Below are 15,288 nucleotides of genomic sequence, written 5' to 3'. Positions count from 1 at the left end.
TTGACCTTGAAAGATGTCGCGTTGTCGCATTGTCGCCCTTTGGTAAAATGAAAAGCGATATTATTCAAGGCGAGACAACGCGACAATGCGACAAATGGCGGTTATATCGCGTTGTCGCATTGTCGTGCTTTAATTTTAACACTTTTTGCTTGTTTTTGTAAGGGCGGCAACGCGACAACGCGACAGTGCGACAATGTCCCTAATAAGATTCCATACTGAACTAATATCCATTGAAAGGCATAGTTCAGCTCGTCCTTTGACCTAAATGAAATTGTGTCTCTAAAGAAAATCTCATCTTCCCCGAATAATAGAAGGCATAACCCGTGAATGCTCTATAAGTCAAGCCTAACTTTAACACGCCTAAAGTTACGCACATTCAGCACTGATCCAACAGTAGTGGATACACGATGGAAGGCGACGAAAAAGAAGGGACGTTTAAGGGGTAAGATAATTACATTCATCAATTACTATTGGAAGATCCCATCTCCCATCAGTTCTTAGTGTGAAAACGTAATCACTTCTTAAAACAATGTGCATTTTATCAAACTTGAAAAATATCATGTTTAATAGCATAACTGCCATTTGTGAAAAGAAGCTAGTCCCTGGTATGTCATAATTGATAAATAGGAGCTCAGCGCAACTACGACAATGTGCAGTTTCACTCTGTCCATAAGTTTGTTTGTTTGTTTGTTTGTTTGTTGTTTAACGCCGAACTCAGCAATATTCTAGCTATATAACGGCGGTCGGTAAATAATCGAGTCTGGACCAGACAATCCAGTGATTCAAATCATGAGCATCGATCCACGCAATTGGGATACGACGACATGCATCAATCAAGTCAGCGAGCCTGACCACCCGACCCTGTTAGTCGCCTCTTACGACAAGCATAGTCACCTTTCACGGCAAGCATGGGTTGCTGAAGACCTATTCTACCCGGGATCTTTACCGGTCTTGCACACTGGAGGTTACACTTATATATACGCCATGCCATCAGTACCGGGACTGCAGGTGTTTAAGCCTACCTTTTACGTGGTCACCTTTCACGGCAAGCAAGGGTTGCTGAAGACCTATTCTACCCCGGATCTTCAAGGGTATGTCCATACGTGTGTCAACTACACTAAAAGATTTAAATAAATGCAAGACTCTGTTTCTTGCTGCTTCTCTGTGTATAGCCCCTGTCTTGTGTTCATGTTTCAATTGTGATATGTCATAACGTCAGTCATTAATTTCGGGAGAGGGTTACCAAAGTTGTGAAGACATGTGTCCAATCCGTTTGCTTGTGGATAATATAAAATGTATGTTTAAATCAAACGGTACCAAATGAAGTAGCCTTACTGTCCTATCACAACTAAGCAAGCAGTCTTCTAATATCTGCATCTGTAGTCTAAAGCTGTTAAAACGCATACAACTCTATATAAGGTTCATGCGACCAACGACCACCGATACCCGATAGACAGGGCGTCAATATCCATCAAGCCAGTCAAACCTGTTTAACGGTCCCGACAACGCGAAAACCGGGCGCAAACAAATGAATCATTTCACAACGCAGTTGGCAAACTTTCAAGTCGTTATCAGACCGTGAAGCTATGAAAAAGGGAAAGCATATCCACATGTAGCTGAGTTCTTGGACTGCTCGGCGCTGTATTAGACTAAGAGAATGGTCATTAATTATATGGGACAATATGTAGGGGCAACTAATTTGATGTAGGATGGGGTGTCATGAAAATTATATTACAGAAAATGATGTGTGTGTGTGACGAAGCTTGATAGTCTAAGGCCAATCTCCCCCCCCCCCCCCCCCCCCCCCCCAAAAAAAAAAAAAAAATGAAAAGAAAGGAGAACAAAAGAACACACACCCTATTATAAATGTCCAGAATCGATCTGAGTTGTTCAAGGAGGACATCGTCGAGATACAAAGGAGTCGCCGTAGGCCACAATCTCGGCAGATGCTCGGCAGATGCTTCATGTCACTCTCTTTTGTTGTGCATTGGAGACACTGAAACCGTCCTTTTTAGGGGACCGTTTAAGCCTAGAATTGTTACGGGGAATTAACTCCGGGATCTCCACGCCTTCAAAAACAGACAGAGAGGTTTTCAGGCGAAATGCAGGAATGTTTATTAGATATGACGTCAAAATGGCACAACATACATTCACATCATCTCAGTATTCTATTTCATAGTTTAGACATCATAATAAGCAATTAAATAGTACAGCATTAAGATATTGAAATGATAATGAGTTACATAAAAGATACCATATTATCTTGTACAATGAGTTCATTATTACAGTATAGTAAAATATTTTCACTTAATAATTCATTCCGAATATTCTTAAACTTAATTACCTCAGAATTGAATTTAATTGATAAATAAGTAAAGTACTTTACTGGTGCCTTGTTGAAAATATAACAATGATTTCATAGTTGTAACCAGGATAACTGCGGGACAACTACCTGGGGCTTAAGCCGGGCGTCACGGTACGTGCACCACGTGAACAATGGCTGGCGGCCTTCATTATGACGAGGGCATTCGTCACCACTCGCCCCTTTCCGTAACCTGCAAGAAGACTCGTCCCCCTATCGATGAATGTTATGTGCGAAAATACGACAAACCAATCAGAATGCGCGTATGATTTCAAGTACTTCGTCAAAGAATCCCTCAGAAATAATTTTTGATTTTACATATGTCTTGCATCTAAAAATATACCCAAGACACAGTTAAATGTGTTCAATCAAACTGTATAATTTCGCATGTCCTGATGTACTTTTAATTGCATCTGAAATATAAATGATATATGGGGAAATATATGTGAACCATTGCGCAACGAGTTGACAATTGTTTTAGGTATGCCCGTTTGCGCTAAGACGGAACCTGGTTGCAAAAATGGCCACGAGAGGGGCACGAGTCGCTATATTCGGCTTGTCCCGGAATAACACGAGTTGGTCACGAATGTAACGAGGGGTTATGGGCCGGAAGAGCGAAACCTAGCCATATTCAACTCTAAAATCTCTCGCTTTCGTGAAGCTACAGTTAGACTGGTCACGCTACAGTAAACACGGGATATTGCTATACCGGGACTCTCAAATTACAAGAAAAACCCAGAAATGCGTATACCGTAATTACAGTAGTAATTTATTAGATGCTGAAGTATAGTATAGTTGCACAAAAGTACTTTACATTTAACAAATTTAATAACTCTAATACTTTAATATTTCATAGATGTACATTAAAATATCTACAAAAACAACAATAACATATATCTTAAAATATATAATGGTAAATACATAAATACTTTCTATAATAAATTTGCGGTTGCACTGGCATACACGTTGTGTTCAAGTCATTCACTCCAAGGGGATCAGGTGACCAACGTGATCTGTGAACTCAACGTCGCCGATGACGTTGTTGACGAGATTGTCTTTCAGAGCCTGAAGACGGTTGTCAATCAGCCGGTATCTTCTCTTTCTGGGTGGTGCTGACCAGTGGGCTCCAATTCGTTGAATGGCGACTTCTACGTTGGATTGCTCTCTTTGAAATAGCGTAACAACTTCAAAAATGTTCGGATGGCCGCTTGAAGAATGCCGTTTTCAGTGATCACCGACGCTCTGCAGGCAGCAACAACGCAGTTCCAATACTTCTTCTCACGGGCCGTTTTCTTACAACGAAACTTGAATCCCTCATAAAACAAGTGCTGACCACCTCGCACGGTATCAACCATGGTCACTCGAACTTGTGCATTAGCCATTTTGGACATAGATAAATAAGTTGCACGCTTTATATATACCATCAAATACATACTGTATGTATTCTTAAGAAACGACTCTCCTCTAAACCCATCAGTATCATAACCCATATCAACTAAGAAACTAATTGTTTGTTCAATTAAGAAACTGATCATCTCTTCTCCTGTGTTTAAACATCCAACTGTATTATTTTTTTACGAAACGACTCTCCTCTCCTCTCCTCTCCTCTCCTCTCCTCTCCTCTCCTCTCCTCTCCTCTCCTCTCCTCTCCTCTCCTCTCCTCTCCTCTGTTTGAACAGCACGGGCGCTAATCTAAACTACGGACATCCGGTGTTTTTATAGCAATTACTCATTTCTCGCCTTCGTAGGACAAATACCCCAACTTGGGTTATTGCTTTACTGATACTAGGGAAAATTGGATTTTCGCTAACCTGGCACGACACCATAACGAGGTAACTGCCGACACTTACTTCAAGATAATGATTATTAAACATTTTAACACTAATCAAAAACTTCTGACGTTTACCAATTATAAGTAAATAACTTATAACATAAGAAACAGTTTATAAAAGAAATGCTGGATATTGTATTGTAACTCTTATCTACTAGACTGCCACTGAATTGCCTGTACCTTTATAGACTATTCTACGATATGAAACACAAAATCTACCGGCGCTTCACGATAGTGCGGATGCACTTATGTGATAAATAGTTAAAAGACATTGCCGAATCTGTGCGTATTTAGCTACAGAAACAGTGTTACTTTTCGTGTATTGTGTTCTAGACATATACGGTCACAGACTGGTTATCTTTAAATACATACATTTAGCTGCCGATGCTATGCTACTCATTATAATGAAACAAGAAATGTTTCCTGTGAAAATACAAACAGTGAGACTAATTAATAACATGATCAAAAATATTAATGCAGATAATAGAACACGTTGACCACCAAGTCACTTGATACAGAAACGTTATACACGTTGAACATGATGTTTAATAAGCATCCATAACTAAAATGGCGTAATATGTTAGATTGATATTTAAACTACTAGAATACTAACGCTAGTATTTTATCCGGGACGCTCTATTATTCTCTATTATTCAGTATAGTATTTGATTTCTAGATGAACTGTAAATCCCAAATCGTAGATTTCGAACAATGCATTTTGAATAATTGTAACATAAGTTCATTGTACCAGCAGAGTAACAAAGTAAGAATTATTTACACCACGTTTAACAAAAATGGCAAAGTAATAAGTAAAAGTAACTTACCTCCAAAAACAGACAGAGAGGTTTTCAGGCGAAATGCAGGAATGACTCTATGCCAAGATACCCCTGCATTTATACCCGAGACCTCCAGTCCACGTTTGAAAGCATGTCACTACCCATCTGTCCAGTTTGGAATTGATAACAATGGTTTGCCACATGGTGGTCAAATTATGCAAGTTTTGATGTGCTGACTTGCTTAGTTAATTGTTTATTGGCTGGTCGGCTGTGTCTGAATCTGGTCAGCCGGGTCTAGAATTTATATAGCGCTAGCTGATTAGCATCTACCTGCTCGTTTGACTGGTTTTGACAGCTTGCATCTACAAGCGTTACGTATTATGATAGACGTCCTGTAAACTATGTTGCATTTACTGGCTTGGGAACGTGAAACTTAAAGTACTAGAATATATTTGATTTTGATAAAACTTGAAGAAAAATATAATGATTTTCGCACTGTTATAACACTATAAAGAGGTTGTTGACAGAAAGCCTAGTTCACTAACAAAAATATACTTAATGTCACTGTCATTGACGACAGTAAAGTGGATGTAGACAGAAAGCCCAGTTCACTAACAATAAAAGACTTAATGTCACTGTCATTGACGACAGTATAGTGGATGTAGACAGAAAGCCCAGTTCACCAACAATAAAAGACTTAATATCACTGTCATTGACGACAGTATAGTGGTTGTAGACAGAATCCCAGTTCACTTAATGTCACTGTCATTGACGACAGTATAGTGGTTGTTGACAGAAAGCCCAGTTCACTTAATGTCACTGTCATTGACGACAGTATGGTGGTTGTTGACAGAAAGCCCAGTTCACTTAATGTCACTGTCATTAACGACAGTATAGTGGTTGTTGACAGAAAGCCCAGCTCACATAATGTCATTGTCATTGACGGCGGTATAGTGGTTGTTGACAGAAAGCCCAGTTCACTTTATGTCACTGTCATTGACGACAGTATAGTGGTTGTTGACAGAAAGCCCAGTTCACTTAATATCACTGTCATTGACGGCGGTATAGTGGTTGTTGACAGAAAGCCCAGTTCACTTAATGTCACTGTCATTGACGACAGTATAGTGGTTGTTTACAGAAAGCCCAGATTACTAACGATAATAGACTTAATGTCACTGTCATTGACGACAGTATCGTGGTTGCAGACAGAAAGCCTAGTTCAGTTTCTCAGGTTTCATATGTGACAGATAGATAACAAATAGATTTCAACAGTGCATCTCGTTTCCCCAACGTATGTCAGAGAATGCGGCAATAACGCTGAACGCTCGCAATAAAGTCATAGACACAAATACTTATGCTGTACCTGTTCTTTCGTACTCTGTTGGTGTTGTTGATTCGCCGAAACAAGACATGTCAACCATGATCAATAGCTTATATTTGCCAATCATCACTGGGTGCTAAGTCTAGGCTGTACAGTTAAATCACCCACCCTACAGCCCAGACTTAGTCCTCAGTGACTATTGCCTGTTCCATCCCTTCTCTCTAACATATCTATCTTCCTGATCGTCCATCCCTTCTGTCTAACATGTATATGTTCCTGATGGTCCACTCCTTCTGTCCAACATGTATATGTTCCTGATGGTCCACCCCTTCTGTCCAACATGTATATGTTCCTGATGGTCCATCCCTTCTGTCTAACATGTGTATGTTCCTGATGGTCCACCCCTTCTGTCTAACATGTAGCTGGTCCTGAAGATCCACCCCTTCTGTCTAACATATATATGTTTCTGATGGTGCACCCCTTCTGCCTAACATAGATATGTTCCTGATGGTCCACAGTTTATGTCTAACATATATATGTTCCTGATGGTTCACCCCTTCTGTCTAACATATATATGTTTCTGATGGTGCACCCCTTCTGCCTAACATAGATATGTTCCTGATGATCCATCCCTTTTGTTGAACATATATATGTTCCTGATCCTCCACCCCTTCTATCTAACATAGCTATGTTCCTGAAGGTCAAACCCTTCTGTCTAACATAGCTATGTTCCTGATGGTCCACCCATCCTGTCTAACATATACTTGTTTCTGATAGTCCAGCCCGTCCGTCTCAGATATATATGTTCCTGATCCTCCACCCCTTCTGTCTAACATGTGGCTGGTCCTGATGGTCCACCCCTTTTGTCTAACATATATATGTTCCTGATGGTGCACCCCTTCTGTCTAACATATATATGTTCCTGATGGTCCAACCCTTCTGTCTAACATAGCTATGTTCCTGATAGTCAAACCCTTCTGTCTAACATAGCTATGTTCCTGATGGTCCATCCCTTCTGTCTTACATATATATGTTCCTCTCGGTCCACCCCTTCTGTCTAACATATACTTGTTCCTGATCATCCACCCCTTCTGTCTAACATGTGGCTGGTCCTGATCGTCCATCCTTCTGTCTAACATAGCTATGTTCCTGATCATCCACCCCTTCTGTCTTACATATACTATATACTTTTTTCTGATTGTCCAACCCTTCTGTCTTACATATATATGTTCCTGATCGTCCACCCCTTCTGTCTCACATATATATGTTCCTAAAGGTCCACCCCTTCTTTCTAACATATATATATTCCTGATAGTCCACCCTTTCTGTCTAACATATATATGATCCTGATCGTCCACCGCTTCTGTCTAACATGTACTTGTTCCTGGTGATCCACCCCTTCTGTCTAACAGATACTTGTTCCTGATCATCCACCCCTTCTGTCTAACATCTATATGTTCCTGATCGTCCATCCTTCTGTCTAACATATATATGTTTCTGATCGTCCATCCTTCTGTCTAACATATATATGTTCCTGATCGTCCTTCCATCCTTTCTAACATGTATATGTTCATGATCGTCAAACCCTTCTATGTAACAATTATATGTTCTTGATGGTCGATTGCTTCTGTGTAAAATATATATGTTCCTGATCGTCCTCCGATTCTTTCTAACCTATATATGTTCATGATCGTCAACCCCTTCTGTCTAACATATATATGTTCCTCATGGTCCACCCCTTCGGCCTCACATATATATGTTCCTGATCCTCCACCCCTTCTGTCTAACATTGATATGTTCCTGATTGTCCACCCCTTCTGTCTAACATATATTTGTTCCTGATCATCCATCCCTTCCGTCTAACATATATATGTTCCTGATGGTCCACTACTTCTGTCTAGCATGTACTTGATCCTGACGGTCCACCCCTTCTGTCTGACATATATATGCTCCTGATCGTCCACCTATCCTGTCTAACATATACTTGTTTCTGATAGTCCAACCCTTCTGTCTAACATATATATGTTCCTGATGGTCCACCCCTTTTGTCTGACATATATATGTTCCTGATCGTACACCCATCCTGTCTAACATATACTTGTTTCTGATCGTCCAACCCCTTCTGTCTAACATATATATGTTCCAGATGGTCCACCCTTTCTGTCTGACATATATATGTCCCTGATCCTCCATCCCTTCTGTCTAACATATATATGTTACTGATCGTCCACCCCTTCTGTCTAACATATATATGTTCCTGATGGTGCACCTCTCTGTCTAACATATATATGTCCCTGATCGTCTACCCCTTCTGTCTAACATATATATGTTACTGATCGTCCACCCCTTCTGTCTAACATATATATGTTCCTGATGGTGCACCTCTCTGTCTAACATATATATGCCCCTGATCGTCCACCCCTTCTGTCTAACATATATATGTTCCTGATCCTCCATCCCTTCTGTCTAACATATATATGTTCCTAATAGTCCACCCCTTCTGTCTAACATATATATATTCCTGATAGTCCACCCTTTCTGTCTAACATATATACGTTCATGATCGTCCAACCCTTCTGTCTACCATGTACTTGTTCCTGGTGATCCACCCCTTCTGTCTGACATATTCTTGTTCTGATCATCCACCTATCCTGTCTAACATATACTTGTTTCGGATAGTCCAACCTTCTCTCTAACATATATATGTTCCTGATGGTCCACTCCTTTTGTCTGACATATATATGTTCCTGATCGTGAACCCATCCTGTCTAACATATACTTGTTTCTGATCGTCCAACCCCTTCTGTCTAACATATATATGTTCCTGGTGGTCCGCCCCTTCTGTCTAACATATATATTTTCCTGATCCTCCATCCCTTCTGTCTAACATATATATGTAACTGATGGTCCACCCCTTCTGTCTAACATATGTATGTTCCTAATAGTCCACCCCTTCTGTCTAACATATATGTTCCTGATGGTCCACCCATCCTGTCTAACAGATATATGTTCCTGGTCGTCCATCCATCCTGTCTCACATATATATGTTCCTGATGGTCCACCCCTTCTGTCTAACATATATATGTACCTGATGGACCAACTCTTCTGTCTAACATATATATGTTCCTGATCCTCCAACCCTTCTGTCTAACAAGTACTTGTTCCTGATGGTCCACCCTTACTGTCTGACATATATATATTCCTGATGGTCAACCCCTTCTGCCTAACATGTACTTGTTCCTGATCGTCCAACCCTTGTGTCTAACTGATATATGTTCCTGATTGTCCATCCATCCTGTCTTACATATATATGTTCCTGATGGTCCGACCATCCTGTCTAACATATATGTGTTCCTGGTCGTCCACCCATCCTGTCTCACATATATATGTTCCTGATGGTCCAACACTTCTGTCTAACAGATCTATGTTCCTGATGGCCGACCCCTTCTGACTAACATATATATGTTCCTGATGGTCCACCCTTTCTGTGTGACATATATATGTTCCTTATGGTCCACCCCTTCTGTCTACCATATACTTGTTCCTGATGGTCCAACCCTTCTGTCTAACATGTATATGTTTCTGATGGTGCACCCCTTCTGCCTAAGATAGATATGTTCCTGATGATCCATCCCTTTTGTTGAACATATATATGTTCCTGATCCTCCACCCCTTCTGTCTAACATAGCTATGTTCCTGAAGGTCAAACCCTTCTGTCTAACATAGCTATGTTCCTGAAGGTCAAACCCTTCTGTCTAACATAGCTATGTTCCTGATGGTCCACCCATCCTGTCTAACATATACTTGTTTCTGATAGTCCAGCCGTCCGTCTCAGATATATATGTTCCTGATCCTCCACCCCTTCTGTCTAACATGTGGCTGGTCCTGATGGTCCACCCCTTTTGTCTAACATATATATGTTCCTGATGGTCCACCCCTTCTGTCTAACATTTATCTGTTCCTAATGGTCCAACCCTTCTGTCTAACATAGCTATGTTCCTGATGGTAAAACCTTTCTGTCTAACATAGCTATGTTCCTGATGATCCATCCCTTCTGTCTTACATATATATGTTCCTCTCGGTCCACCCCTTCTGTCTAACATATACTTGTTCCTGATCATCCATCCCTTCTGTCTAACATCTATATGTTCCTGATCGTCCATCCTTCTGTCTAACATAGCTATGTTCCTGATCATCCACCCCTTCTGTCTTACATATACTATATACTTGTTTCTGATTGTCAATCCCTTCTGTCTAACATATATATTTTACTGATAGTCCACCCCTTCTATCTAACATATATATATATTCATGATCCTCAATTTATTCTGTCTAACATATATATGTTCCTGATCGTCCACCCCTTCTGTCTCACATATATATGTTCATAAAGGTCCACCGCTTCTGTCTAATATATATATATTCCTGATAGTCCACCCTTTCTGTCTAACATATATATGATCCTGATCGTCCACCGCTTCTGTCTATCATGTACTTGTTCCTGGTGATCCACCCCTTCTGTCTAACATATACTTGTTCCTGATCATCCACCCCTTCTGTCTAACATCTATATGTTCCTGATCGTCCATCTTTCTGTCTAACATATATATGTTCCTGATCGTCCTCCCATCCTTTCTTACATGTATATGTTCATGATCGTCAACCCCTTCTGTCTAACAATTATATGTTCTTGATGGTCGATTGCTTCTGTGTAAAATATATATGTTCCTGATCGTCCTCCGATTCTTTCTAACCTATATATGTTCATGATCGTCAACCCCTTCTGTCTAACATAGATATGTTCCTCATGGTCCACCCCTTCGGTCTCACATATATATGTTCCTGATCCTCCACCCCTTCTGTCTAACATTGATATGTTCCTGATTGTCCACCGCTTCTGTCTAACATATATTTGTTCCTGATCATCCATCCCTTCCGTCTAACATATATATGTTCCTGATGGTCCACTACTTCTGTCTAGCATGTACTTGATCCTGACGGTCCACCCCTACTGTCTGACATATATATGTTCCTGATCGTCCACCCATCCTGTCTAACATATACTTGTTTCTGATCGTCCAACCCCTTCTGTTTGACATATATATGTCCCTGATCCTCCATCCCTTCTGTCTGACATATATATCTTACTGATCGTCCACCCCTTCTGTCTAACATATGTATGTTCCTGATGGTCCTCCCCTTTTGTCTAACATATCTATCTTCCTGATCGTCCACACCTTCTGTCTAACATATATATATTCCTGATAGTCCACCCTTTCTGTCTAAGATATATATGTTCATGATCGTCCAACCCTTTTTGTCTAACATGTACTTGTTCCTGGTGATCCACCCCTTCTGTCTGACATATTCTTGTTCCTGATCATCCATCCCTTCTGTCTAACATCTATATGTTCTGATCATCCACCTATTCTGTCTAACATATACTTGTTTCGGATAGTCCAACCTTCTCTCTAACATATATATGTTCCTGATGGTCCACCCCTTTTGTCTGACATATCTATGTTCCTGATCGTGAACCCATCCTGTCTAACATATACTTGTTTCTGATGGTCCAACCCCTTCTGTCTAACATATATATGTTCCTGATGGTCCACCCCTTCTGTCTAGCATATATATGTTCCTGATCCTCCATCCCTTCTGTCTAACATATATATGTAACTGATGGTCCACCCCTTCTGTCTAACACATGTATGTTCCTAATGGTCCACCCCTTCTGTCTAAGATATATATGTTTCTGATGGTCCATCCCTTCTGTCTCATATATATATGTTGCTCATCGTCCATCCATCCTGTCTAACATTTATATGTTCCTGATGGTCCACACATCCTGTCTAACAGATATATGTTCCTGATCGTCCATCCATCCTGTCTCACATATATATGTTCCTGATGGTCCACCCCTTCTGTCTAACATATATATGTACCTGATGGACCACCTCTTCTGTCTAACATATATATGTTCCTGATCCTCCAACCCTTCTGTCTAACAAGTACTTGTTCCTGATGGTCCACCCTTACTGTCTGACATATATATATTCCTGATGGTCAACCCCTTCTGACTAACATGTACTTGTTCCTGATCGTCCCACCCTTGTGTCTAACTGATCTATGTTCCCGATTGTCCATCCATCCAGTCTTACATATATATGTTCCTGATGGTCCGACCATCCTGTCTAACATATATGTGTTCCTGGTCGTCCACCCATCCTGTCTCACATATATATGCTCCTCTCGGTCCACCCCTTCTGTCTAACATATACTTGTTCCTGATCATCCACCCCTTCTGTCTAACATCTATCTGTTCCTGATCGTCCATCCTTCTGTCTAACATAGCTATGTTCCTGATCATCCACCCCTTCTGTCTTACATATACTATATACTTGTTTCTGATTGTCCAACCCTTCTGTCTAACATATATATGTTCCTGATCGTCCACCCCTTCTGTCTCACATATATATGTTCCTAAAGGTCCACCCCTTCTGTCTAACATATATATATTCCTGATAGTCCACCCTTTCTGTCTAACATATATATGATCCTGATCGTCCACCGCTTCTGTCTATCATGTACTTGTTCCTGGTGATCCACCCCTTCTGTCTAACATATACTTGTTCCTGATCATCCACCCCTTCTGTCTAACATCTATATGTTCCTGATCGTCCATCCTTCTGTCTAACATATATATGTTCCTGATCGTCCATCCTTCTGTCTAACATATATATGTTCCTGATCGTCCTCCCATCCTTTCTTACATGTATATGTTCATGATCGTCAACCCCTTCTGTCTAACAATTATATGTTCTTGATGGTCGGTTGCTTCTGTGTAAAATATATATGTTCCTGATGGTCCTCCGATTCTTTCTAACCTATATATGTTCATGATCGTCAACCCCTTCTGTCTAACATATATATGTTCCTCATGGTTCACCCCTTCGGTCTCACATATATATGTTCCTGATCCTCCACCCCTTCTGTCTAACATTGATATGTTCCTGATTGTCCACCGCTTCTGTCTAACATATATTTGTTCCTGATCATCCATCCCTTCCGTCTAACATATATATGTTCCTGATGGTCCACTGCTTCTGTCTAGCATGTACTTGATCCTGACGGTCCACCCCTTCTGTCTGACATATATATGTTCCTGATCGTCCACCAATCCTGTCTAACATATACTTGTTTCTGATAGTCCAACCCTTCTGTCTAACATATATATGTTCCTGATGGTCCACCCCTTTTGTCTGACATATATATGTTCCTGATCGTCCACCCATCCTGTCCAACATATACTTGTTTCTGATCGTTCAACCCCTTCTGTCTGACATATATATGTCCCTGATCCTCCATCCCTTCTGTCTAACATATATATGTTACTGATGGTCCACCCCTTCTGTCTAACATATATATGTTCCTGATGGTGCACCTCTCTGTCTAACATATATATGTCCCTGATCGTCCACCCCTTCTGTCTAACATATATATGTTCCTGATCCTCCACCCCTTCTGTCTAACATATATATGTTCCTGATGGTCCACCCCTTTTGTCTGACATATATATGTTCCTGATCGTCCACCCCTTCTGTCTAACATATATATGTTCCTGATCCTCCACCCCTTCTGTCTAACATATATATGTTCCTGATCCTCCACCCCTTCTGTCTAACATATATATGTTCCTGATGGTCCACCCCTTTTGTCTGACATATATATGTTCCTGATCGTCCACCCATCCTGTCTAACATATACTTGTTTCTGATCGTCCAACCCCTTCTGTCTGACATATATATGTCCCTGATCCTCCATCCCTTCTGTCTAACATATATATGTTCCTGATGGTCCACCCCTTCTGTCTAACATATATATGTTCCTGATGGTGCACCTCTCTGTCTAACATATATATGTCCCTGATCGTCCACCCCTTCGGTCTAACATATATATGTCCTTGATCGTCCACCCCTTCTGTCTAACATATATATGTTCCTGATCCTCCATCCCTCCTGTCTAACATATATATGTTACTGATCGTCCACCCCTTCTGTCTAACATATATATGTTCCTGATGGTGCACCTCTCTGTCTAACATATATATGTCCCTGATCGTCCACCCCTTCGGTCTAACATATATATGTTCCTGATCCTCCATCCCTTCAGTCTAACATATATATGTTCCTGATCGTCCACACCTTCTGTCTAACATATATATGTTCCTGATCATCCAGCCCTTCTGTCTTACATATATATATTCCTGATAGTCCACCCTTTCTGTCTAACATATATATGTTCTTGATCGTCCAACCCTTTTTGTCTAACATGTACTTGTTCCTGGTGATCCACCCCTTCTGTCTGACATATTCTTGTTCCTGATCATCCACCTATTCTATCTAACATATACTTGTTTCTGATAGTCCAACCTTCTCTCTAACATATATATGTTCCTGATGCTCCACCCCTTTTGTCTGACATATATATGTTCCTGATCGTGAACCCATCCTGTCTAACATATACTTGTTTCTGATCGTCCAACCCCTTCTGTCTAACATATATATATGTTCCTGATGGTCCACCCCTTCTGTCTAGCATATATATGTTCCTAATCCTCCATCCCTTCTGTCTAACATATATATGTAACTGATGGTCCACCCCTTCTGTCTAACACATGTATGTTCCTAATGGTCCACCCTTCTGTCTAAGATATATATGTTCCTGATGGTCCACCCCTTCTGTCTCATATATAAATGTTGTTCATCGTCCATCCATCCTGTCTAACATTTATATGTTCCTGATGGTCCACCCATCCTGTCTAACAGATATATGTTCCTGGTCGTCCATCCATCCTGTCTCACATATATATGTTCCTGATGGTCCACCCCTTCTGTCTAACATATATATGTACCTGATGGACCAACTCTTCTGTCTAACATATATATGTTCCTCATCCTCCAACCCTTCTGTCTAACAAGTACTTCTTCCTGATGGT

At 40.6% G+C, this 15,288-nt stretch overlaps 1 protein-coding gene across 1 annotated transcript in view; it reads left to right on the top strand.

Moving 5' to 3' along the window:
- Positions 1 to 302: 302 nt before the first annotated feature.
- LOC125379352 (glutathione hydrolase 1 proenzyme-like) overlaps positions 303 to 15,288 on the top strand; it is an 86,868-nt gene continuing 71,882 nt past the window's right edge. The window contains exon 1 of the mRNA XM_048395760.1: positions 303 to 442. Coding sequence (XP_048251717.1) covers positions 408 to 442 — 35 coding nt within the window. The 5' untranslated portion in view covers positions 303 to 407. The remainder of the gene's footprint in view (positions 443 to 15,288) is intronic.

This window comes from Haliotis rufescens, unplaced genomic scaffold (genome assembly GCF_023055435.1).
Source record: "Haliotis rufescens isolate VD_foot unplaced genomic scaffold, xgHalRufe1.0.p SCAF_14, whole genome shotgun sequence".
NCBI lineage: Eukaryota > Metazoa > Mollusca > Gastropoda > Lepetellida > Haliotidae > Haliotis > Haliotis rufescens.
Note: the sequence above shows the minus strand (reverse complement) of the source record. Positions and strands in the feature narration are given on the sequence as shown.